At 33.2% G+C, this 27,483-nt stretch overlaps 2 protein-coding genes across 2 annotated transcripts; one reads left to right on the plus strand and one right to left on the minus strand.

Annotated features, from left to right (window-relative positions):
• The first annotated feature begins 5,025 nt into the window (after positions 1-5,025).
• LOC125813322 (mitogen-activated protein kinase kinase kinase YODA-like) lies at positions 5,026-14,348 on the plus strand. The gene is made up of 12 exons (XM_049492817.1): positions 5,026-5,352; positions 6,674-7,312; positions 7,513-8,250; positions 8,385-8,472; positions 8,592-8,654; positions 8,891-9,051; positions 9,151-9,226; positions 9,569-9,628; positions 9,729-9,836; positions 10,011-10,250; positions 12,968-13,059; positions 13,225-14,348. The coding sequence occupies exons 2-12, from the start codon at positions 6,762-6,764 to the stop codon at positions 13,721-13,723; spliced, it is 2,676 nt and encodes an 891-aa protein (XP_049348774.1). The 5' UTR covers positions 5,026-5,352; positions 6,674-6,761; the 3' UTR covers positions 13,724-14,348.
• Positions 14,349-14,837: 489 nt separating this feature from the next.
• Positions 14,838-21,201, minus strand: LOC125813340 (short-chain dehydrogenase TIC 32, chloroplastic-like). Its single transcript, XM_049492842.1, has 8 exons — positions 21,038-21,201; positions 19,395-19,626; positions 18,251-18,330; positions 17,528-17,681; positions 16,920-16,998; positions 16,204-16,288; positions 15,594-15,640; positions 14,838-15,137 (listed from the first exon to the last, which is right to left on the minus strand). Exons 1-8 carry the CDS (start codon positions 21,141-21,143, stop codon positions 14,979-14,981), a joined length of 942 nt encoding a protein of 313 aa, XP_049348799.1. The 5' UTR covers positions 21,144-21,201; the 3' UTR covers positions 14,838-14,978.
• Between the last annotated feature and the right edge of the window lie 6,282 nt (positions 21,202-27,483).

The raw sequence follows: 27,483 nt of genomic DNA on the forward strand, positions 1-27,483 counted from the left end.
ATAGATGTATCTAAATGTGTCAGATACTCAAATATATGTAATTACCGAAGTAAATGTGATACGAAATATAATTTCAAGATAATTAGATACTAAACTAGTGGTATTTGTATTGTTTGCTCTACTATTTATTAGGAAACAAGAATGAAAATGGACTTAGGTTGGGTGTAAGCTGATTTGAAAGTATTCCGGGTTTCGAGTGTGGTATTTTAACTTTTTTGAATTTATGTTATAAAATTTCGGTTAAACCCAAGAACTGGTACCCTAAAATTGAGAATAGAACTGATGACAACTGAGTATCAAAGTTTTAGAAATATTAAATCGAAATCGAAAAATCAAAGCATCAAATTAGTTTTATTTTTGGTGTTTATCCTACCCCTAGATACAAGGCTCGTGACCTATTTTTTATCACATTACCACAGACAAAATCATCGCAATTCATGATTTAGCCTATGTTGGTTCTTATGTGCACACTCGAAGGGTAAGAACTACAAATTTTCTTATAAGCAATAAAAAAGGCAAAACGAATCGTACGTAAGGTATAATCCAAATATGATTTTTAAATAAAAAATATTTTTGAGCCTACCGAAAAAGTGTTCAAATACATTGTTCCAAAAACATGTCTGAATACATTGCTATAATTCAAACTCGTGTAGCATTTGAATTAATTATTGATAACATCATATTTACATTTTGTAACCGTCTCTTCAATTCTCCGTGTTGACTTATTTAATCTATTGATTTAAATTTTCATTTATCTCGCCATTAATTTTCTTTTTGTAACGTATGTCCTTGACCTAAATAAACGTATCTGTGAACAAAATAAACATTGAAAAATTCTCTCGTTTTTTGAAGTTGTTCTTCTTTGATTGTTTTCTAAGCAATTTTTTGTTGTACAGATTTCAAATTTTCAATCACGGATTGCACACATTTTCGAAGTGATTGTAGAACCTTGGAGAGCGATCGTCATAACGATTTGCATCTTAATCAAGTCGAAATCTATGAAGGAACATGTTTCAAAGTGACTATGGAATCTTGCGGAGCAATCCACCATAACGCTTGCATCCCAATCGAGTCAGAGTTGCTTTCAAGACAATGATTTGCCATGACATATGAACTCGATAAGTTTTTACTGTTTATTTTTATTCTATTTCAGTGTCAAAATTATTTTATTTTTTCTAAAAAGAGATACTTTGATTTTAAGATAAATTATTTTGATATTATTTTATTATCATCAAGAAAATTTCATCTTATTTTTTAAGCACAACGTCTTAATCATAATAACAATTGACATGTCGTTATTATGATTCTTCTTATATTTTAATTATTATTATTTTTAAAAATATCCTTCCAATATGTAAAGTATTTTCTAACTAGCAAAAACATTAAATATATTTATTCGTTTCCTTTTATTTGTACAGTTTTTAACTTTAGATGTCATTTAAGAAACGATAATTAATATTAATATTTTTCTGGCACAATGTCATACTTATATTAATTGATGGATAGTCATAAGTCTTGATAAATGATTTAAGAAAATAAATAATTAATATTGAGGTAAAATAGAAAAATAAATAAATTGTCTTTTCTTGATATCTTAAAAGGGAGATAAATAAAAATAAACATATAAAATAATTTATAAGTATATTCTTAATATATTTAAGGAAAGGGTCAAGCTTACCCCTCAACTTTCATTTAATAATAAGTTTTACCTTCTGTTATACTATCTGACCATTTATAACTTCGTCGTCTCTAGACCTATCACTCGTACTCCTCAATTGAATGAACAAAACCAAATCAAGTAAGGTTATCAAATTTCAATTAAAATTATCCAATTTTCTCTTTTAACTCGAACTCGACCCACTATACTAAACAAACTCATAACAAACTAAATTTTCAAACCTATATCTCCTATTTTCTTCATCTCTTTCATCCATTTTTACAACAAAACAAGTTTTAGTGTTCTTATGAGAAATTAGGTTCCAAATCCATAGTGATTTTTCAATCTAGTTTTTCAAATTGGGTTGTATAAACTACACCAATGTTTCTTCAATTTCCATTTTGATTTCTCTTAAATAGCATTAAGAAGTCCTCCAACAACTTAAAGAAAAACTCATATGGAAATTGAAGGAACAATTGGTGTGATATAAAATCCAATTTGAAAGATAGATTGAAACAACACTGGGAATTTGAAGTCTCGTTTCTTTAGGGAACACTTAATTTGTTTTGTTATAGAAATGAATGAAGGAGATTAAGGAAAATGGAGATATGTGTTTGGAGATTTAATTTGCTATGAGTTTATTTAGTATAGTAGATCGAATTTGGATTAAATGAGAAAATTGTGTAATTTTAATTGAAATTGAATAACTTTACTCGATTTTGGGGTTTTTCATTCCATTGAGGAATATGAGTAGTAAGTTTAGGTTCAACGAGGTTATAAATGGCTGAATAATGTAATAGAGGGTAAAGTTGACTTAAAATGAAAGTTAAAGAGTAATTTTGACACAATGATACTATAATGAAACGAGAAAGTGTAACAAACACTCTAAATTTAACACAACTTAAGCAAATTTAATATTTATATCAAATTATTAACTATTATGTTAAGACTTAAGATATTTACACTGTGCTGAATTTATTTTTTAAATATTTTTTTCATCTCAAAATATTTATATTTTTATTAGAAATATTTGTCATTTTAAACGTTTAAGATAAAATTAGTTACTTATTTTTTCCACTTTATTCTTAATATTAATTATTCTTGAAGATTACAAATACCTCAATTATGTCAGATAAATAGGTAAATATTCATTGACAAGAAATTGATTATATCTTAAGACATAAATAAAAATAAAAATAAATTAATTCCTTTTAATTAATATTTTTTTAAAAAAAATATAAATAAAAACATTACAAGTATCACGTATTTAATTAAAAATTGATAATAATACAAAAGTGTATCTCCTTAGATTCACCATTATGTCCTTTGTCAAGATATTTTTCTTGAAATTTTAAGCATTTTTCTTGTCATTTTTTTTTATATCTTGTATACTGACAAAAAAAAAAGTTTATTATATCTTAAAGAGAAATTGCCTCTTTTTTTTCTTTTGCATCTTAGGGGCCTTAATTCTTAAGGTTAGAAAGAAAAAGGACCCTACTAGTTTATCAATTATTCCCGACAGGTGGGATTATTATAATTAAACCAAAAGGCAAATTTCTTTATGCCCAAATATATTAGTACTAATTTTCTAGATTTTGATGGTTGGGCAAATAACAATTTTCACTTATTTTTTAATAATTTATTTGATTTTCTTATTTGCAATATTTAGTTTCATTTTATTTCTTCATTTATTTGAAGAAGTTGAATGAATAACGACATGAGACTGTTTAATAAAATTTGAGTATATACAAAATAGAAACACATAATCAAATATTACATATTTAAACTTTAGGAGAGATTTATGTAATTATTCCAAAATGAATAAATGAACAAAGAGAAATAAATTATTTTACTTGTGTGTCACTTTCAAGTACTAAGGTGCTCTAGATTGTCCATATCAAAGAAAATATTACGCTTCACAAAAGTCTATAAATAAATAATAAATAAATCAACAACAATGGAATAAGTTTATTAGATAACGGAAACAATAAAGAAATAAAGAAGAAGCACACAATGGAATCCCAACTTTAATTATTTCATAATTATAAAATTTATTTCCGTGCTTCATAGTAATAATTACTACTATCATTTATTGTTTTAATTCTTTCATTATTATACTACAGTTTTGGTATAAGAGTTAGGTGAAACATATTTTAGCAAAATATAATTTTGGTTATCGCTTAGTTTTTATTCTTCGATATTGTATTACACTTTTTATTGGCATATATATTTTGTATCTTATTTTTTTTATGATCCTATATTGTATATTTTTCTTTACATCGAAAATTTATCAAAAATAATTTTTCTCATTCAAAATAAGGTCAATATACATTATATTCTTTTATGACGTTTTTTGAAAAAAAAAGTCACATTTTTTCTTTTTAAAGTTACTTTTCAATGCTCGATTTATTTTCTTCTTACTTTGACAAAAAAGTATAGTACTTATTTTATTGCAAAAACTATGAAGCAAATATAATTCAAAAATTGAAAATATTTATAGCCAAAAGAATTTTCACCTTGTATTGTTTCCAGGGGCGGCTCTACAGCTTTGCAAAAAAAGCAATTGCCTTAGGCCCCAAAATTTAAGGGGCCTCATTTTAAAAAAAAAAAAATAGGTTATAAGTATTTTTTAAAAAAAATATCGAGTATTATTTGTAGAAAATAAAAACTTTTTATAAAAGAGCAAAGAAGTAATAGAAATTTGACAAATTATGAATACTATGTCTCAAGAAAGATCAAATAATTGACTATAATAAACTTCATAAAAAATATATATTCAAATTTAAGGCCTCCATTCGGATTTGGCTTTAGGCCACCGATTTATTAGAGCCGCCCCTGATTGTTTCAAATGCAACTTTAGTATTTTGGGAAAATAAATAGTAGTGGTTAGATATTAAATTTGAAATCTATTTACGATTCTCAAATCTATTACTCCAAGATTTATCATAAATATTACTATTAAAAAGAAATTTTATCATAGTAGATATTTTTTTTATATAACTTAGGAGAACTATTGAAAATACAAACTTGGAGTAAACTATTAGTTTTATTTATGAACTAGTGATAATCTTAAAAATATTCATCTACTTGATTAACTAAATTTAGATATACTTTTGATACATTTTTGATTTGTTGCATGACATAGCAAGTGGTCTCAAGCTCTTGTAGAAACATGCAACTCTTAATAAAAGTCGAAAAGTGTTGAAAACACTTATAAACTTAGTGATAATTTAGGAATGTATTTCATTCATGTTATAAGATTTAAAGTATACTTAAGTCCAATTAGTCAAGTAAATAAATATTTTTAATATTGTTAATAGTTCGAGGATGAAACTAATAATTCGAGCCGAATTTAGGGATAATATTAAATTGTGAGACACCTCTTTTCCACTCCACTCTGTTTCTCTCTCTTACTTAGCTGCACTTCTCACTCCTTTCTCTCTCTCTCTAAAACTCCATCTCCATTCTTACGCGATCTCTTCAAATTAACTTTCTCCAATTCGAATTCTTGGACCTCTGTCTCTCTTTCTATTTCTCTCTTTCTCTGTCTCTCGGGAAAATCTTGGAGAGGGGACAGGGAAGCTGAGATTTTTCTAGGGTTTCATTTTGAGCTAGTAGTACCTGAGTTGGATTCAGGAGGCCGAATCTGAAGCGAGCTGTTTGTGTTCGATATGTGACAGCAGAGAACTTTAGAGGTGAGGTTTTGGTGATCTTTCTTTTCAATTTTAGGAATTAATTTCTGGCTGTTATACTTGTTAATCTGTGCTTTTTGTTTTTTTACTAGTTTAAGTGCATTGTTTGTGTTTTAGATCTGTGTGGAAAGGCTGTGTTTTTTGAGTTTTTAAAATCATGATGATTGCTGTACTCAACTCTAAAAAGATCAGTAGCATAATCGAGAAAACTCACCCCAATTAAATTGATTTGCTTCTAAGAGGAACACTACTTGCAAAATTGGAACATTGATTAACCATGGATAAGAGTTTATGTGAAAGACACATGTTATGTATCTATTGGTTTGATGCAAACATGGGGAGATGGCAAGAGATGAAAAGTACTATCTTTTTGCTGTGATTTCTGAAGAAGATTTGGGTACTGGAAATGAATTTCATCCTGGATGAGCTGAGGGTTCTCTCATATTAGGAGACCCATTAATCTTTGAAATGGGATAACATAAATTAGTAGAAGCAGGTTGAGGGGGCTCATTTTTGAGAGGTGAAAAAGTAAGATAAATTTTGATTCCACGGTTTCAAGATTGGTGTCAGAAAGACTTATCGGAAAGGGAAAAAATTGGTGTCAGAAGGGAGTTATTTCCTTGAACTAGATCATGGGTTAACTTCATGTTCATGGCTGATTAGCGTTTAATTGGTTTGCTTGGAAGTTTCTTGTAAAATTGCTTAGTTATCTGTAATAAATAAATAAATAAAGAACCAGGGTGGAAATTTCTGTTTTATTATGCAGGTGATTTATAAGTGACAATTAAATTGTTGGAACCAAATATCTGTTTACACAAATCAATAAGAAGGTGAAAAAAGGTTTGATCTCCTTATCTTAGTTGTGCTTGTCCAGAGTCTTAACTACTTGGTCTCTAATTGATTCTCTCAACGTTCTTTTTTTGATGAGCTTACATAAGCATTGGTTACCATGGTTGTATCATGAAGCCGACTGCTTTAGTTGACTAAATCTGTCATCTGTAACTCTATAAGCATGTCCTTGGTCGTGCTGAGTGCTGACACACAACAATCAATCTTGAAAGACAACTATTTTGTCTAAGGATGCCTAACCGCCACACTGATCATACGGGGGGGGGGGGGGGGGTAGGGGGGACACTGAGGTGGATAGTTTATCTGGGGTGGATCAACATCATGCCTATGTTGGAATATTTATATGTGATATTTATCTTTAGAAATTTTAATTTCAAATAAATGGAGGGATTGGCATATGCATTATAGCAACAGATTAAGATTCTATAATCTCCAAATTCTTAACTCAAGCATGCTAATCTTTTTCTGCTTGCAGGTTTATTGTCCAATATAAGGCTGGTTATTTGGAAATTATGTTGTAGTAAGTTGTCTATTGATTTAGCTAATTTTTAGCTCAAGGAAATATGCCTTCATGGTGGAAATCATCAAAAGAAGCTAAGAAGAAACCAACAAAAGAAAGTTTTATTGATACATTGCATCGCAAGTTTAAGAGTCCAGCTGAAGTTAAATCTCCCGGTAAATCAGGAGGTTCTCGAAGGCATAGCAGTGACATTGCTTCTGAGAAGGGTTCTTTGTCCCAAGCACAATCAAGAGCGTCATCACCTTCTAAACATGTATCAAGATGTCAAAGCTTTGCTGAAAGGCCTATGGCCCAACCACTACCACTTCCTGGTGTGCGTCCACCAAATGTAGGTAGGTTGGATTCTGGAATCAGTCCATCAGCAAAGTCCAGAGTAGAGAAGGCCTCAAAGCCATCCTTGTTTCTGCCTCTCCCCAAGTCTGCATGCATCAGACACAGACTCGACCCTGCAGATACCGATGGAGAGCTTGTCTTTGCATCTATTTCAAGCGAGTGCTCTATTGAGAGTGATGATCCTATTGATTCACGTCAACGTAGTCCACTTGCAACTGATTATGAAGCTGGGAGCAGAATTGCTGCTGGTAGTCCTTCCAGGTTAGCTAATGTAGAAGGTCATTCGGAAGAAAATTTGGTCATTATAGATTCTTTTCTTTCAAAAGTTGGCGCTTTTTCCCTTGGCCGGCTTTAATTGCTTTGGGTTGTGTTTTTTCTTGTTAAAACATTTGGTGCTTTCTTTTGATAAGTAATTATAGTACCTTGATTGACACAATTCTCTTTTCTTGTTGGTTTTGAAGTTTGGTTGTTAAGGATCAATCTGCAGTTGGACAAATTAGCTTGAAAGAAACTACAAGACCAGTTAGTCTTTCACCAAGTAGAAATGTTTCCTCTGTATCTCCTAAGAGAAGACCTTTAAGTAGTCATGTGACCACTCTACAGGTGCCTCCTCCTGGAGCCTTTTGCAGTGCTCCCGATAGTTCTATGTCAAGTCCTTCTAGAAGTCCTATGAGAGCTGCTGTAAGTGAGCAAGTTACTAGTTCTACTCTATGGGCCGGAAGGGCTTATCCAGATCTTCCTTCACTTGGATCTGGCCATTGTTCAAGCCCGGGGTCTGGTCAGAATTCTGGACATAATTCAATGGGAGGAGATATGTCTGGACAACTGTTTTGGCAGCCTTGTAGAGGAAGTCCAGAGTACTCTCCTATTCCTAGTCCTAGGATGACAAGTCCGGGACCTAGCTCGAGAATTCATAGTGGCGCTGTCACACCAATTCATCCTAGGGCTGTAGGTGGAGCCGCTGAATTGCAGACTAGTTGGCCTGATGATGGAAAAGCACAAAGTCACCCCTTGCCTCTTCCTCCTTTGACAATTTCCAACTCTTCGCCCTTTTCACATTCCAATTCAGTTGCAACATCTCCCTCGGTGCCTCGTAGCCCAGGTAGAGCTGAGAACCTTGCTAGCCCTGGCTCTCGTTGGAAAAAAGGAAAATTGCTGGGAAGAGGCACATTTGGACATGTTTATGTTGGTTTTAATAGGTATATTCATTGACCTTGGCCTTTTGAAGTAAATACAATTCCAACATGTTACTTAAGCGTGCCCATTGGCATGTGCAAATCAAAGATTGACAGCCTGAAGATTTGTTTAATACCTGGCCTTGTCTATTCTGCAGTGATAGCGGTGAAATGTGTGCAATGAAGGAGGTTACATTATTTTCAGATGATGCAAAGTCAAAGGAAAGTGCAAAGCAGTTGGCACAAGTAAGTTCATCATATAGGGTTTAATGTTTGTGGACTGCTTAGAGTTGTTGGTTCCTGAGTCATAATATATTCATATGTTTTCATTTTTGAGTATGCTCTTATGTTCAAATATTTTGCAGGAGATTGCATTGTTAAGCCGATTAAGGCATCCAAACATTGTTCAGTACTACGGGACAGAAACGGTGAGCTTCAAAGGATATTAGCAGCCTTATCAATTAAGATCTTAAGATTTTAATTACATAATTGGTCAAAATTCTTGATAAAAAGAAATTGGTCAAAATGTAGCACTCCAAATTTTAGATCCGATCTAAGTGGGGAATGATTATAAACTTTATTATATGAGAGCCATATACTTTTGCTTGCTGAAATTGTCATGTTTTTGAGCTGTCATTTCTTCTGAATTGTTTACCTCAATCAGGTTGGCGATAAACTGTATATCTACTTGGAATATGTATCTGGTGGGTCCATTTATAAGCTTTTACAAGAATATGGTGCATTTGGAGAAGCAGCGATCCGTAGTTATACTCATCAAATCTTATCAGGGCTTGCATATTTACATGCTAAAAACACAGTGCATAGGTAAATATTGCTTTTTTGGTTGAATAATTTATGTTAAGTTTCATTCTTTTAGCAGTATTAACCTGTATACCCTGATTGTCTAACTCTGCATTTTCACAGAGATATTAAAGGAGCAAATATTCTTGTTGATCCAAATGGGCGCATAAAGCTAGCAGACTTTGGAATGGCAAAACATGTAAGCTTAAGCATAGACTCTAAGGGCGTTATATTGTTAGATGATCTCGATTGCTGGATGAAATTATCAATTGGAGATAGCGTATGGATTTTCCCCCTTCCAGATCTGCTTTTCCATCTAATTAATACTGCTGTTGTTGGAATGGATTATGGATATATCTTTTTCTAATCATCTGGCTTTTTCCTTGTTTTTGGAGTGGTAATTGTTAAGTACAGAATTCAATCCCTTAAGTAATGCACTTGGGATATTGTCAACCTTGTGCCATATGAATACTTTTCCCTCTGTAGGTGTGCTCTTCAGGCTGAAACTCATACCTTTAATTTTTCAATCACAAATTTGCAGATCACAGGGCAATCATGTCCATTATCATTCAAGGGAAGTCCTTACTGGATGGCCCCTGAGGTAAGGATTGATTTGGGAAGTATTTGAAAGTTTTTTATGTGCCTTGGTTACTTATAGAGTTATAGTTCGACTCCAAAGTGCCTCTTTGCTGTTGTTTCAGGTTATAAAGAATTCTAGTGGCTGCAACCTTGCTGTTGATATATGGAGTCTTGGGTGCACCGTCTTAGAAATGGCTACATCAAAGCCTCCTTTTAGCCAGTATGAAGGGGTGAGTAATTTGGTCGAGGATCATTAATTGAGCATTTCCTGCCTCTTTTTTTCTTCTGGAAATTTTCTGTAGATTAATGTTTTGCCATAATTTAGTTTGTGCTAGCAAGTTGTGCAATGCCAGTGCATTCCCCTGACCTATTATATGTGGTGTTTGATGTCTTCTGGCCCAAAGGTTGCTGCTATGTTTAAGATTGGAAATAGTAAAGAGCTCCCAACTATACCAGAACAGCTCTCAGGTGAAGCTAAAGATTTTGTGAGGAAGTGCTTGCAGCGTGAGCCCCGTCTTCGTCCTACTGCTGCTCAGCTATTGGATCATCCTTTTGTGAAAAATGTGGCAACTCTGGAGAAGCCAAATATTTCTCCTGCACCTGCAGATCCTCCATGTGCAGGAGCAAATGGTGTTAAATCTCTGGTACACTTCTGTTTAATTTAGTCTTCTTTTCTCTCTGTTGTTAAGACATTGGTAGTCATTTTTCTTATTTTCAGAAACAGGAAGGCTGTGCTGATGATACTGATAAAAGTACACTGGCACATTTGTTCTTCTGTGTCCATAAAATGATTCTGAATCAGCAATTAGTTTTTGGCAAAATTAACTGATTGGTTACATATATCCAACGGCTTTGTTTATTTGAAATCTGTTGATGGCATATATTCTTAAGTTACTTTCCTGATTAAGATTAGTTCAAGTATATTTGAAGCTCATACAGTACCAATGCAGATGTCGGTAATAATGTACTGGAATATGTATTCAGTTCTATTAACTTGTCGCATGCGACTCAGAGAATGGCTGGTTCTAAAAATTAACTGATTGGTTACATATATTCAACGGCTTTGTTTATTTGAAATCTGTTGATGGCATATATTCTTAAGTTACTTTCCTGATTAAGATTAGCTCAAGTATATTTGAAGCTCATACAGTACCAATGCAGATGTCGGTAATAATGTACTGGAATATGTATTCAGTTCTATTAACTTGTCGCATGCGACTCAGAGAGTGGCTGGTTCTAAAAATTGGGTCGTTTCCTTGTGGAAAAGGAGACAATTTAACTGAATATGTAAATATGGTAAGGTCTTATATTGTTTGATGTGTGCTAATATAATTTTAAGATTAGTTCAAGTATATCTGAAGCTCATACAGTACCAATGCAGATGTTGGTAATAATGTACTGGAATATGTATTCAGTTCTGTGAACTTGTCGCATGCGACTCAAAGAGTGGTTAGTTCTAAAAATTGGGTCATTTCATTCTGGAAAAGGAAATAATTTAACTGAGTATGTAAATATGGTAAGGTCTTATATTGTTTGATGTGTGCTATATAATCTGTGTACTGGAGTTTGTAGCTTATTGTAAAATGGGTTCTTACAATAAACAACAACATACGCAGTGTGATCCCACAAGTGGGGTCTGGGAATGGGTTCTTACAATAATGAACATATATTTTTTCATTAAGTAGTTTCTGTTATCTGTTTTTTTTGGGAACTGCGAGTTTTTTTGGGATATGAGTCTTTTAACTATCAGGAATACTTAAAAAGAGATAAAAAGGAAATTTACTAAGATAAGCTCATTACAAAAAAGGATCGTGAGAAACTTTCTACTTGCTGACCATTGTATTGCGTTCTGTCCTGTGTCTAAAAGCTGCTTCTTTTCCGATATTAACAAGCTAGATTCATTTGGATGGTCAAGTAAACTTGAAATCTAATGCTTCTCCCATCATCTTTTTCTTCCCCCCTATTTAATTGAAAGCAAAGAGGGTAGGATGATGTCTGAGTATGTGCCTTCATAAGCATACATGTTTCTCATGTTAGAATGCCTTCTTTTTTGTCTTTGCTTTCCTTGAAGGTGCAATTTGATTGCCCCTGATGTTATATATAGTATTCAGCCTCAAGTGAGATTGGTGAGCTTAGTCTTGGTAGCTTCTTGATTCATAACATAGTAAGAAGCTTCATCTGTGGAAAATAAAGTATAAGTGAACCTCTACTTTTAAAAGGGAAGAAGAGAAATTAACTTGCTTTTAGCTTCTTGATTCATTACAGAGTAAGCAGGGTGGATCTAATGTATAAGTTATAGGTTCATCCAAACCCAGTAGCTTTGAATCGTGCTATGTAATTATTTACTGGATAATTAAACATATGTACAGGATCCCGACCTCAAACCCATAATGTGTAAATCCTGGATCCACTCTTGAGTGTAAAGAGATGGATAGATAGATAGAGAGAAACAGAAGCAAGTGAACCTTTTTTTTGTGCTGATGATCCTTATGAATATACTGGATTATGTCAATCCAGAATATTCATAAGAATCATCAGCACAAATTTTTGGGCTGGAAGACAAAAAGTGAGTTTTACATCAAGAGAAAACAAAATAACAAAAATACAATCCTTGTTTTTCTTACAATGAGTTTAAAATGAAGCAAGTGAACTTTTATGTTTTAAAAAATGAAAATTAACTTATCGGTAGCTGTAAGGAGATTTAGATGGAGGATGCTCATGGGCAGATATATGAAATGGTGATTGCATATTAATGCTGTTACACTGTTAGTTGTATTATTAGATGTTCGTATCTTTGTCCTAGCACCAGTATGAGGGAGCATGTCTTCCTTGGAACAGACGGTCTTCATTAGTCCCATGTTGGAATATCTAAAAGGATAGGACTAATCATCCCCTATAGAAAGGGGGAAGAAAGGGACTAATTACTACTCCCTTCATCTCAAATTATCCGTCATTTTTCTTTTTTACATGCCCCTTAAGAAAACATCAATTAGGAAGAGTTTTTGACTATTTTACCCTCATATATTGTCTTAAGATATAATCTCTTCATTAAATATTTACTCTATTGAGGAGTCTGAAGTCTTTAAGAATAACTACTACTAAGGAATGGAAAAAAGATAAAATTAATTTTATCTTGAACTTCTAAAATGACAAATAATTTGAGATAAAAAGTATTTTTAGAAATTACGATAGATAATTTGAGACGGAGGGAGTATATATTAAATTCATGATGTTGGAATGCATTGAATAGTAACTCCAGGTGAAATTTGCAGTATGACCGATGACGTAAACATTATCAATCTCCATCTTGGACTTCTGTGGCATGGCTTAATCTTACCGGTGTGTTCTTTTTGAATCTCAGGGCATTGGACAGACAAGGAATATCCCTACATCAGAATCAGAAAGACTTGCAACCCACTCATCCAGAGTGTCAAAATCTAATTTTCACTGCAGGTCTTTTCTCTTGATCATTTTATATTTTTTAACTTCTCTAATTTTTATTGAGAAGCTTTCAAAAGAAAGCAGTTGCCTATAAATTTTAATTCTGAATATACTAGAGAAAATAATGAAGGTAGTACTCATCTTTTATGATCACTGATATTCTTCTTTGATCTCCAGTGACATCCACATTACCAGAAACATATCATGCCCTGTCTCGCCAATCGGTAGCCCTCTTTTAAATCCAAGGTCACCTCAACACCTAAACGGGAGGCTGTCTCCCTCTCCCATATCAAGTCCTATCACCATGTCTGGCTCATCAACACCACTCTCTGGAGGGACTGGTGCTATTCCATTTCATCATCTTAATCAGTCAGTTTACTTACAGGAGGCAGCATCACTTCCACAGAGTCCTTACATGAATAGTCCTTCTTACTGGGATCCTGATGTTTTACGAGGGCCACCATCAGGATCTCATGCTTTCCGGGAATTGGCATCCTCTCAAAATGATTCTCTTGGAAAGCAGTTTGGGAGGACTACAGGAGGAGAGCTTTATGATGGGCAGTCAGTGCTGGCCAATCGGGTGTCTCAGCAACTCTTAAGGGATCATGTGAAATTGGTTCCTTCACTAGATCTAAACCCTTGTCCTCTTTTCGAAGGTCGGACAGGTGAAGCATGATTTTTTCTCTGTCAGATACAACATTCATGGGGGACTTTCCAGTTTCATAGTTTACTATCAGTGTATGTTGGTAACTTTGAAGGAAGCTGATTTGCACAATAAGGATCCACCGGGGGAAAAACTAGGAAATAAAATAGCATCTTCTTGAGCAGAACTTTATCCATTGTCGAGATCAACCAGCTGATCTTATTACCTCCGTCCTCCCTTGGGTCTAGTGTTACAAAGATGAAGCTTACTTCCCAGTGAATCTTTTGACTTTCATTGTAGCATCTGTGGACAGTGAAGCAGTTTGTAAAGTGTTGAGTGCCTTAGATCAGATTTGATGACCGAATGCGAGCCGTGAAAGGGGAGACTAGCTTCAAGTGATTCAATGTATAGCTGATCCTTCAACATGACATTTGTGGTACCAAACTTGTATATTTATGCTGTCCCATAGAAGAGAGAACAAAAGAAGCAAGCGTGGAAATTAAATAGGATTAGGGCCCTTTATCTTCCTCCTCTTCCCCCTTTGTGGACAGGAGGTTGGGGTTTGTTGTACAGTAAACAATGAACTGAAAATATTGCTGATTAAACAAGATCAGAGATGACAGCACATTTCTTATCAACAATTTGACCTTATGACTTCTGCTGTGTCTTAACTGAGTCAAACTTCAAGTATGTCATAATTCGAAAGACGTTTCCTGCATTATTCACTGCATTTTGACCATGTCTATGGGTCCTAATAAATTCCTCATTAACAGGTCATTTGGTTGGAAACAAGAGTTATTAAGTGTGAAATAAATAATTCCAGATTGCCTAGTACCTTCAACCAAACGTAGGATAAAATAGTTCTTAGATTATGCTTTCTTATACCTCACACCGAAGAGTATATTAGTCTCCATTCCCTTGTAAGTGATATGTTAGCCTTTTTAATTTGTACCAAAATAGGTAAACTATCAAGAAAGGTATTCAAAATTACCCTTGTAAAACAGATTTCAAAAAAAGAAAAAGAACTTGTCTACGTTTCTTATGCATCAACCAAAAGGCCGTGGTAAAATAACCACTTAATTGACTTTTTTTAATGGGTGTGGCAACCCCTTACAAAATAATTTAAAAGAAACTGGCTATATGCTCCAAATGCACGACATGGAATGAGCCAAAGGCCTCCTGGTTTAAGATTCCCAGTGTTGTAATGCTTTACAAACCACAAGATACACAGCACAGCAATGTGCAAATCCTCTTTACACGAAAGCAAGATTTAAAATTGCATGTTATGTTAGTGAACTAAACTCATGGTAAAATCCCACAATCTTTTTGCCAATCCAGCATCGTTAGCTTGGGGGCTTGCCTCAGCTATGTTGCAGTCTGCATAATATTTGCCACTTACACCTTTAACATCAGGATGCAAAGCCACATAACATGTTGTTGCAGATCCCTGCAGAGACCACTTTCACATCAGCAAATAGATAAAGAAACTTATGCAGACAAACATTGCTTGCCTACCAAACAGAAAGAGGTGCAACAGCCAAAACTAAAGATTCAATGTCATAACTAATTTATACATGTCAAAGAGATCTCATTCCCTTAACCCTCATAGCCACCAGGTGCCCAATATTTGCTAGCTGTTTTCATAAGGGCGTGGAATTGAAACTATAACAGTAGAAGCAGAGAAAAGAAAGGACCCTATGAGGTACTCTTCTTTTTAAAAAAAAGAAAAAAGGGTGACAAAAGTCACTACTTATAGATAACCTTCATGAATCTTGATTTCGACTTTAAATTCAAGTTCTAGAAATCACAATTCACATATCTAGCATTTCGTGGCCGTTGTGTGTTTGTTAATCTCAGTCTAAAATAAAAGAAATGAATAGGACTTCCAGCACTCCAACATTACCTGCTCAACATTTTTCATCACATGCTTGCCAATGACATTAACAATGCCTGCATCACATAAAAGAGGATAGTGGATTGAACATTTCTGAAAACTAAAAGAAAAAAAAAGTAAAATGTAAACAAGCTTCATGCATAAAGGATAATCACAGGACTCTAAACCACTTAACCATTATTCTCAGGGTCTATTAGTTTGAGGTGAGATATTGACGAAATCATGAAGATGTTTATAAAACTCATAAAACAAAGTAGCAGATATCCAGTTATAGTTTTCTGTTATATCTAGCTGCCATCAAATGTAAATAACAATTTTTCAAGCGTTAGTGAAGAACAAGACATAAGAACACATGTCAGAAACAAGCAACTGAGAAGACCCACTATGGACAGCTTCGAACCAGATTTGGCTCGTTAGATGCTTACGAGCTCAAGGGAGCATCATCTGACAGGTATTGTTCATTCTCAACACCAGAAATTTTAACTTAATTCCTCACCTATAAAGTCATTAAGTAAGAGCACAATGCAAACAATCAAGAGTATACCATCCAGTGGAACTTTACATGTAGCGCCCGTGCAGAAATAGGCAGAACACATGACTCAGAAGTCAAAGAGATTACCACTGATAATGCTGTGCTGACGGAAAAGGTTGGTGGCAATGGCTCCTGGATGAAGCGAATTAGCTGTAATCTCCACGCCCTCATCCTTTTCAAGAAAATGACCACATTATTACTCCTAGAGGGAATGTCCACATTATTATTCTTAAAATGGATAAAGAGCTTATCGTCTACTTATACTAGATATCATTGTGAAGCAAGGTACCAAAAGGTTCTGTATGCCTGGTAATATTAGTTAATGAGAGGGTTCAATATAACTAGTTCATGCCTAATCAGAAAAGAAGAAGGAACAACTTGTGCTAATGTCTATTCTAGGAGTACGGAACTTTAATGTTTGTAAAGATAAAAATTGCACCTCAAAAAGTGTACAACACAATATCACATTGACAGACACTGTAATCGATGATGCTTTCTTGAAAACATTTGTAGCTAATGCTGAAATTTATAGGTTTTGTTTTAAGTACTTGTGTAGCAGCAAGTACAATGCCTAAAGACTTCTACCATTATGGTTTTTCCGCTTGCAATCCTCAATCTACTCCAGGAAAATATCTACAGTTGAGGAGGTTTCAGTTCATGGTAAATCCATTTGACAATTACTAGGTCTCAAATTTGACATATTTAAATGACATAGCTGTATAGTCTGGTAGAATACTTTAATCAAATGTATCAGAAAATTCAATCTTCAAACACATTTAACAGCTTATTTGATCAGTGTGTACCTTTAGATGTCTAGCAAGTTCATTAGCATGCAGCACATTCGCAAGCTTTGACTGACCATATGCAGACAGTCCATTATACCTGAGGATCATTCATCCACATATGTCAAAGACCTTTGACAACCTTTTTTAGGCATAAGCGCATTTCATCTATTTTCTGGAAACAACATATGTAAACACTCCTCATGATTGCACATAAATGATCAATAACTTTGGCTTAAACATTTTTGTCCCTTTCATCACTGAGAATTAGGGACAATTATTCTCCAAATATTTTAAATTCGTGAAGGGCGTAAATTTTCTCCATTAGTCACTGGAAATAGCAGGGTTATAATGTTTTTTCATTCCAACATGGACGATGATAAGACAACCAAGGAAATTAGATCCTGTTTCTCGCAGATACTTAGTCCTAATGAGAGAAGATTGGGAGATCGCAAAGATAAGTTCCTTACACTCAGTTCTATACTGATACTCTCTGCAGTGTATACAATATCTTCTGCCATTGTGGGACACTAATATATACGCTAGTCAAATTTGTAGGGAAGAAAATCAAAGACTCAACACCTAAAGAATTAGCACTCAAAAGATATGTCAGACTATAGCATGTTCACCCTGATTGATCATTAATCTTGTCAAACCGAATCCCTTCGTTGTAAGAAAATTTGTGGCGACGTGAGGAGACATTAACAATCCTCCCTTCTTTTCTACTCTCACGAGCTGTTTTTTTCATGGTGTCCAGCAATAAATTTGTCAAAAGGAAGTGGCCTGCAATAAAATATACTCTGTCAATCATCCTTTAATGTGATGCAATTTGACTTCAATATCACCAAAAACATAATTTGCGCACGAGATGTCAGGAAGTCATGCAGAAATCTAAGAATATAGAACCTTACCAAACGAAGGAGAACTATGACAATAAAACAATTAGCATTCAGCACTAAAAACACCAACTAGGATACCCACATTAAGTGATACTTAACTAGAAACGATGTCATAAAATTATGCAAAACTCTAGGAAACACAACCTCACAAACTAAGGACTATGAGCACTAAAGACAAGGAAGTAACAATGTAGACATAAACTAAGCCAGTTTTGTTTGTCAAGACATGGTAACCATCTAAGTTATCACAGTCCGTCTAACAAGCAGGACATAGATTGATACACAATAAACACTTAACGACAAAATTGACCTCATAATTCCAGTGTTAAGGCCCAAAGGCTGGATATTTGTGTTAATTTATCATCTCCATAGAAAATCCCCAGCCCTTCTATTCTCACTTTCATTGACTAGTTCGTTTCAGTGTTAAGTAGTAGGAAATGTTGTATATCTTACCAACATGGTTTGTTGCAAATTGCAGCTCAATCTTATCCTTGGAAAGTGTGAATGGGGTTGCCATGATTCCTGCATTGTTACTTTGCCACAAGATTGCAATTATCTAGTTACTTCTGTGCTCATCAGTCAGCCCAAAACACAAGTACCATGCATATGAATGCAAGTCCTGTTCACCCTAATGGTGGTAGGAGGAAGGCTCAAATAATATTATTTGTAGATTATTTATCAGCACACCGACCTTCACCATATCAGCAACCAAATCTGAATAGCCTTGGATTCAGTCTGTCGCCTTTTTAAGTATTGTAAAGTAAAAAGGACATGCAGGTATTATTACCTATGATGAATTATCGCTTCTTTGAGACAATTAACATAATAATTAGGGGTTGTCAATAGAAGTGAAATCTGATATTAGAAATAAGTATTACTGATAACATTAAATTTCTGAGTTCCAATAATTTTACTTTTGTATTGTCTGAAGCTTCCGATGGAACAGGAAATAGAGGCCGGAAACCGTCCAAAAGGTCACATTACATTATACATAGTAATATAAATTGCTCACTTTTAAAAAAGAGTGTGTTAATTTTGCATTGTCTGAATCGTGGAGTATGAAAAAGTGATCTCCATATTTATAATGACATCATAGCGAACGGAAAGCTTATCATATGTACAGCAGAGAAGGAAAACTCTGGAGATAAACCAAATAAGTTCAATATGTTACACTCAAATAAGGAATTACAGTTCATCAAAGATGCTTCCTACGATATTTATTGACTAACATATTTAATGTAGTGTATAGAATATATTTTGGAACTTAATGTATTAAGTAATCTCATTTCTACACTTCTCTAATCATTCAAGACATTCTATTTCAACTGTTAGATAAGGTTACCTAATAATATAGACCTGGAGCATACTGTGTTTGAGAATTGACACATAACAACCGTTAGCTACCCTTAATGTCTTTTTAACTACTTACTTTTCTCTTGTTTCTTTGTTTACATACATACATCAATAGCTTATGCCTGTACGGTCACACCTTTTATGAGAACTTAGGGATAGAAATGAGCATAAGCCTCACAGCAGATATGTGTACTTTCTCTAATACAAGATTCTCAGTTTTTGAGACTTCAAAGTAAGCACTTACATAAGCAGGTTTAGAGGAAGGCCTAAAGAATTGAAATTTGATGCGAAATTCCTCACAGATGCAAGTGAACTGAGATCCAACTCCAAGGCATCAATTTTAGCTTGTGGGACATCTTTAATTATCGTCTCTTTAACCTGTTCTCCAGCAGAGATATTCCTGACCCCCATAATTACATGCACACCTCGCAATGCAAGAACACGTGCAGTTTCCGCACCAATTCCACTTGATGCTCCTGTTTACCATCACGGATATGAAAGTGTGTAAATAGTAGCACGTATCGACAATGACAAAGCAACACTGAGAGACTGTCAATATTCAAATACTACAACATCTACATGAATCCTTCATACACATTTTGGTCTATTTGGTTCCTTTCATTCCATTTGATCATACAAGATTCATTCATATTAACAAGTCTAGTTCTTCTTTATGGAATATCCACTGAGTAAGTATAGGATACATGAATCCATTTCAAAATGAATTCACATTTATGGAGCCACATGTATCCCATCCAAGGCTTCGCTCGAAAAATTACGTTGTGTAGTTAAGTAAAGTAATTTTCTTAAATGCACTTATCCTATGCGTTGAATCCCCTTAATTTCTTTGTATGTCTACTTTTTCATATTTTGACACCCGAATAAAAATCCTAGTTCATATTACAATTGGCCTTAAGAGTTAAAAAGGCAAAACTTACCCATTTCTGCTTTAGTTCTGACTCATCAAGAAATTTAGAAATCAGAATTGCATTATGCAAAATCTATTACTCCGCCCGTTTCAATCAATTTCTATTAATTTCCTTTTTAGTAGTTTCAAAAGCTCTTTATTTCAATTTCCAACATTTCTTTATAGTCCATTCCAAAAAGTTTGGCAACTCTTTTATTTCAATTTTCAACTATGACATGTCTAATACTACAAGATTAAAAACTTTATCTTCCTACTATCTTACAAGTCAAAATGACAAATAAATTGAAACGTATGAAAAAATATAATTGTTATAAATCCATTGAACAAGTGGATTGTCCATTTAGTTTATTCATGAGCTAACAACATTCATGTATATGTGTTCCCAAGTGATATGAACCTTTTGGAATAATGATGTATCTATTAATTTGACATTCATCAAAATGGCCTTTGAAGTGATTTCTCTACTTATAAATAGAGATATCATTCTCTACGTATGACACACTTGAATAAGAAGAATAGTCTTATCTTTGGGAAAAGGGTCTGAAAAATACTCCAACTATGACCGAAATTGCTGTTACGATACCAAACTTTATAAGGACCTTTTAACCCTACACTATTTAATAGTGTATTTTAAAAGTATATATGTGCCCACGCGGACACATTACTATTTAAAATGATGCAATATTTATGATGTCCACGTAGACACATATATACCTTTAAAATACACTGTTAAATAGTACATGGGTAAAAGATTATTTCCAAAGTTTGGTATCGTAACAGCAATTTCGACCAAAGTTGAAGTATTTTCAGACCGTTTTCCCCTCTACTTATCTTGTTTTCTTCTCTTTATATTATAAGCTTATATTTTATAACAAAAATACTAAACCAAGAAAGTTAAAATAAAAAATGGGGAGGTTCAATTTCCATTTCCCATTTGAAATTGAGCAAGAGAGTGGAACCTGTAACAATGGCAGTAAGAGCAGAGCCATCAATTCCTTGGGTTACTTCCTCAGCAGTTGAGTTTGGGGAGAATCCAGAAGGACCCTTTTTGCTAAGAAACCACATTATTCACCTTCTTCTCTCACCCTTTGAATACCAAGCTTTCTACTTCTGCCCTGTCATATTTTTCTTGTTTTTTTACACTCCTCTTGAAAAAACATTTTAACTAATGTATCCTTATTTCTTCTCAATATAAATAAATTAGTAATATGCACTCTATTATTTGCCTAGATACAGGCTACCTCATAGCATCCTTTGGAATTTGGCTGGCCAGTCTTTTATTTTGATAGGCTTTAAAATATGTATAAAGTATGGAAATCTCATATATTTGGGGTTTATTTTTTGAGTAAATTTTAGGTTTAGTAAACATAAAAATTATATTAGCGTTCTATAGTTACAATTTTGCTATTTGCGCTCCATAGCATCAGATTTGTATAAAATCGCAAACAACATCTGATTATATAAAATCGCAAGCATCTGATTTGTATAAATTGCGGCGATTTGTATAAATCGGATGTCTGTGTCTATGAAAATTGCGTTTGTATATGTATATGTTATTTATGTTTGTATATTTGCATAAAATTTGAATTCATATATAGTTGAACCGCGTTAAAACGGTTGCATTTGTATATCAAATTTCCCTCTCGCTTTATACAATTATAAAATATACATTGTATTTTCTATAATTTGTGTTTGTTTAAAGCGAGAAAGCAAAAGTACAATGTATAATTTGTGTTGGTATAAATCGAGAAAGAGAGAAAGGGAAAAAAGAACTGGACAAGGAAAAAAAATTGTATTTGTGTAATTATAAGTGTATGAGACGAAGAGATATGTATGCGTATATAAAAATCTCTCTCACTTTATACAAACACAATTATTTATTCAAGGAGGAGAGAGAAGAATGACAAAGTGTTTGCTACGAATCAGAATTGAATGAAACTGTTGAAAGAGTTTTGATTGAATAGATAATTTATCAATGATACATCAAATATTTAAATACTAAGATAGGAGAAGGACTTAGAGTCCTAATAAAATTAAAAGAGTACTTAACTCTATATATCTACAATAACTATATACAAATATTTAAAATATGTCCATCCTTATCTAGGATTAGTAGATATCCTAACAACTGTGGTTATAACATTTATTTTGAATTAATAGTTTGCTATTTTATACAATTTTCCCCTTTTTTTGGTTTCTCACCCAATGTCTGAAGCCCATATTGGAGTTCTAACTAAATTCAGACCGCGAACTGCAAGGCCCATTTAGGGGTTGCGCTCCGATTTTTCTCCAGGGCTTGAACCCGAGACCTCTAGTTAAGGGTGAAACACTCCCCAAGTGCAGCACAACCCATGTTGGTACATGTGGGGTTAATTATATTCTATTTTGAAAGTTTCTCAATTATAAAAGTCCAAGATTTTTCATTGCTCTCGGATATATTTCTTAGTTATTTAATACATTGCAAATGATACACTACTTAATGGGAGGGAGTCATTTAAGAGAGGGGATAAAAATGTATCGGAGAGGAGATTTTTGCAATTTTTTTAAATGATAAGAAATTTTGAAGATTAAAAAAAGATTTTTCTTTTTTTGAAGATTATGATATCTTAGGTTGTGTATTTATGTAATTTTTCCTTCCAATTCAACCTTACATGGGATGAAGTTCTCACTGGACTAGTCCACTTTAAAAAATATATTTTTTTATAATATAAATTTTAATATAAAAATACTAATATAAATATTTACAAGACAATATTAGATGGTGTAGCTTACATTAGCGTTGAAGCCAAAAAATAAAAGGTTGAATTTCTCATTTTGGTGTCTAATACTCTCCTACTTGTCCACTTATGACTTTATACTCTTCTTAAGAAACTATAAATAGAAGGATAATTTTACTATATTATCTTTTGAATATAATAAATATAATGTCTTGAAAAATGTCATAGGGAAATGACTATAATTAATGATAAGAGTAAATTAAGAATTAAGTATAAAATTATTCATTGATTATATAAAATGGACAAGTATTGTTATACATCCCAAAATAGTATGGTAAACAACTATTATTGAATGGAGGTCGTCGTATTACCTCAATTACTTCCGCTATAATGGATTATACAAATGTAGTTCAAGGATTCTTGAAGGTTGAAGGATGAAGGAAAATGGCTATTACCTTAAAAATCCATTAATTAACCTATACAATTACAAATGGAGTAAAAGTTCAAATTACCTTTAAAAAAAATATTAAGCATTTTTTGAGGTCCACAAATATAAGTCCTTGCAATTGCCAGATTCTATACTATGTGGTATTAAACAAAGAAAAAAATATGAAATAGTAATAAGTATTAAATTAAGGGAAAATAACGCGGTTAAGTAAACTTATACTACTTAATTACTCATCATAGCTATAGTTTGCTATAATTACCACTCACGACTAACATTATACATTAATTACGCGGGCTGACTTTGAGTTTGTATAATTAGTCATGTTTGTATATGTATAATTCGTCAGAATATACAAATACATATGTATAATATACAATTATCTAACCTATATACATATACAATTCACCTCTCTCCCAATCTCGCTCGCCTCTCTCCTCCCTCTCCCAATCTCGTTTGCTATATATACAATTGCATATGTATAATATACAATTATCTAACATATATACATATACAATTCACCTCTCTCCCCCTCTCTGCCCTCTCTCTCTCGCCTCTCTCCTCCCTCTCCCAATCTCTCTTGTCATATATACAAATATATATGTATAATATACAATAATCTAACCTATATATATACAATTCATCTTCCTCCACTCTTTGTCCCCTCTCTCTCCTAGTCTCGCTCGCCTCTCTCCTCCATATAACATGTAGCTACGAATTGTAATTATCAAACTATAGCTATGGAGAGTAATTAGACTATTTTTGAGTGGCTATATGTGAAAGTTCCCCTTAAATTAATCTAATTAGTATCTAAGAAATTAATCATGCAAAGTTATTTATTAATTACAATTAGTCTATAATACTAGACGTTAGACATGCGGCTCATTTATTATTCTAATTAAACGAGTCTAAAGTATAGGGTGAATAAGCATACAAATTCTAACAAGTCCTGCCCTCCCTCCGGCCTCTTACTTTGTTTTATTTTTCTTCTATATCGTCGCTTGAATGAAGACATCCAATCAATTCGACTTTCCCAAATTCCCCCACTAGCCCTTTTCCTATACGGGCAGAGGCGTATTCAGGATTTCGAAATGGTGGGTGCATTATTACAAAAAAGATTGATCTAAGATATAAATTTGATCGGTTCGACATTTAGGTTTTTATTACTGAAAACCATTTAAATTAATATTATAGGTCCAAAATTAATTAAAATGTCAAAATGTTACCAATAACCATTTAGAGAGGTGTTATCTAATTTTAGAAAGAAAAATAAAACAAGATGAATATAAAATTCAAATTTCTAACTTTACGTAGAGAGGTGCACCCAGTCATCATAACATTATATGATACTCCGAGTATGGGTTCATACATCTATATTTTAATATTTTTTAAAAATATAACACTACTATATATGATCTCGAGAGGGGAGCACGGGTTCACGTGAACCCGGTGACCCCTCCTTAGATATGTATACGGGTCTGAAGTCACAAAGTTCACGAATTCAATAAATTAACTATCAAAAGAATAGTTCATAACTAAAAAATGTAAGGAAAACTAAGAGCCCCTTTGGATTGACTTAAAAAAAGTAACTTTTAAGTCAAAAATAAAAAGTCAAACTGAAATGATTTTTAAGTCAAAAATAAAAAGTAGAGAGAGACCTACTTTTGGTTTCTGACTTATTTTAAGTCATTTTTTACCTTGCTAAACAGTTCGTAACTTATTTTAAGTTATTTTTTATATTTGTCAAACACTTCCAAAAGTCAAAAACTGACTTAAAAGTAGATTTGACTAACTTTTAAGTCAATCCAAACACCCTCTAAGACAGAAAATCAGAAGATGAGTAATGGACATATGAACTAACTTGGTCTCTTACAAACAAATACTTAATGCATTCGAATGACATAAAAATATAACCAAAACAGAAGCTAATCTACACACACAAATGCGTAAATAAAGAAGTAAATGTGGTGAAGGCCAGGAGACTAATCTTGTTTGCGAAGCAGCGTCGAATTAATTAAAAAATGTTTTTAATTGTTTTCTTTTTCATATAGTGTGTTCGAATTAGGTGTGTATTTGATTTTTCGGTTTGATTATTCAATTAAGTCAATAATTAATAATATAATCAAAGTTATATTTACAATTTTTATGTTTGCAGTTAACAAAATAATAGAACATTTCAAAATTTTGAGATTTTTAAAAGGGTCAATATGAAATTAGAAAAGAAAAAAGAGCAACGAGTTTTTTTATTTTTTTTGGTTTAAACCCCACAACCTCTGGACTGCCACAATCTCTCTGTACGTGAAAATTTTGTGCGCACTGAGTAAAACTGTCACGGTATAATAACCTACAAATAATACAAAAGATATAAATCGCATTAGACAAGTCCTATATAACATGCTCGACTCAAAATATATTGAGGAAATCGATCCTGGATCATCCAAATCAAATAATTACTAATTGAATATGTGGGTCACACCCCATGTGAATATGGCCATCTATTTCTTTACTTTGTTTGAAATTTTAAAATATGCACATATATAAACTACAAATAACGTCGAGGTGTTTCGATTTCTTTCACAAAAAACATGTGTTTGAGCAGGTAAAAGGTTGACACTTGAACATATCCAATTATTTGCTAATTCAAATAATTGATGAAAAAGACTTGGTCCAACTATATATATGTAAGAAAAGCTCCAAAATAATAATTAAAAAAATGTTGAGTTTGTCAATAAATATACACACTCCTAGCTAGCTGGAAACCAACAAGTTCAGTAAGATCTTTCTATTTCCATGCATGAGATGTGATCTTGCGCCCCCCCCCCCTTTTTTTTTTCTTGAAAAAGATAAATTATTATATTAATTGAATTGTAATTGCCACTATGCATGGGATGAGTTCCTATAAGAATTTTCTTAGGCGTCAATTTCTTAAAGATATTTTATTTAGATACTTGAATTATTAACTAAATTTTGTTCTAATTGAATACTTCAATTATTAATAAAATGTTTCAATTAAATACTCTCAATTCAAATTTTGGAAGAACATAATTATGAGAGTTTTCATTCAACTATTAAATAATTAAGTTAGTCATCTAAAATATGTATATGTTGTTGAAGGAAGCTGATGGAACATGTCAAAGGAACAGGTTCGACGAAGCTGACTGACGAGTTAGAGTTAGAGTTACACTAGGACTAGACTACTAAATCCTAATTTATGTACAAGTCTCTATTTTGTACGACTAAAGCTGATGTAGTCGACTAGGATAAGGTGTAAATAATATATTTGTGTTGTATTAGGATTCCTAGTGTAGCTAGTATAGGACTCTTCTCCTATATAAGGAGTATGTAACTCAACCATTCAATTATCAATACAATCCTTGATTTCTCCATACTTACGTGAGAATTCTACATGGTATCAGAGCAATAAAGATTTTCCGCTCTTTAACGTATTAGATCAAAACCAAAACAACCACAATATCGAACCGCAATGGCCCCTTCTACCAACACTCTTTCGACCTCTTCACTTCATCATCTTATTTCGTCCTGCTCCATTAAACTTAAGCCAACGAACTATCTTATATAGAGGACACAAATGTCTCAGTTGATTCAAGTGATGAGATTAACCTACCTCATCACAGAACCACCTAAAGATACCTATTCCACTGGACAGACTACTAAGAAAGTTGTAGCAGGCGAGAAGGGTGCAGAAGACAGAAACATTGTTGATGACTGAGAGGAGAAGGATGTGTTGCTAAGGAGTTGGATCTCAGGCACCTTGACAGAAGAAAACATGTACTTGATCATAGGTTGCTCAACTGCCAAGGAGGTGTGGGAATGCTTGGAAGACGTTTATCTTCAAGCAACAAAAGATAAGGAGTTACAACTCAAACAACAACTGTAAAGTGTGAATCTAGGAACCAAAACAATTGACAAATATATTATGGAATTCAAAGGCATATGTGATGGCCTCGCAACCATTCACAAGCATGTAGATGAAGATAGCAAAGTGATTAATTTTGCTAGAGGTTTAGGTCTTAAGTACAAGACCTTAGGGACTGTCAAACTAGGCAAGGCACCATATCCTAATCTTAATCAATTTGTTAATACTCTCAGAAGTTTTGATATGAGGGATAATGAAGAAGAAGTGCATTAACAAAACCATAACATGACATTCTCTGCCCAAAGAGGCAGGGGAAGAGAAACTACTCTCAAAGAAGAGGAAAAAATAATTTCAATTCCAGATGAA

Source organism: Solanum verrucosum, unplaced genomic scaffold, assembly GCF_900185275.1.
Source record: "Solanum verrucosum unplaced genomic scaffold, falcon-dt-bn FXZP01000189.1, whole genome shotgun sequence".
Lineage (NCBI taxonomy): Eukaryota > Viridiplantae > Streptophyta > Magnoliopsida > Solanales > Solanaceae > Solanum > Solanum verrucosum.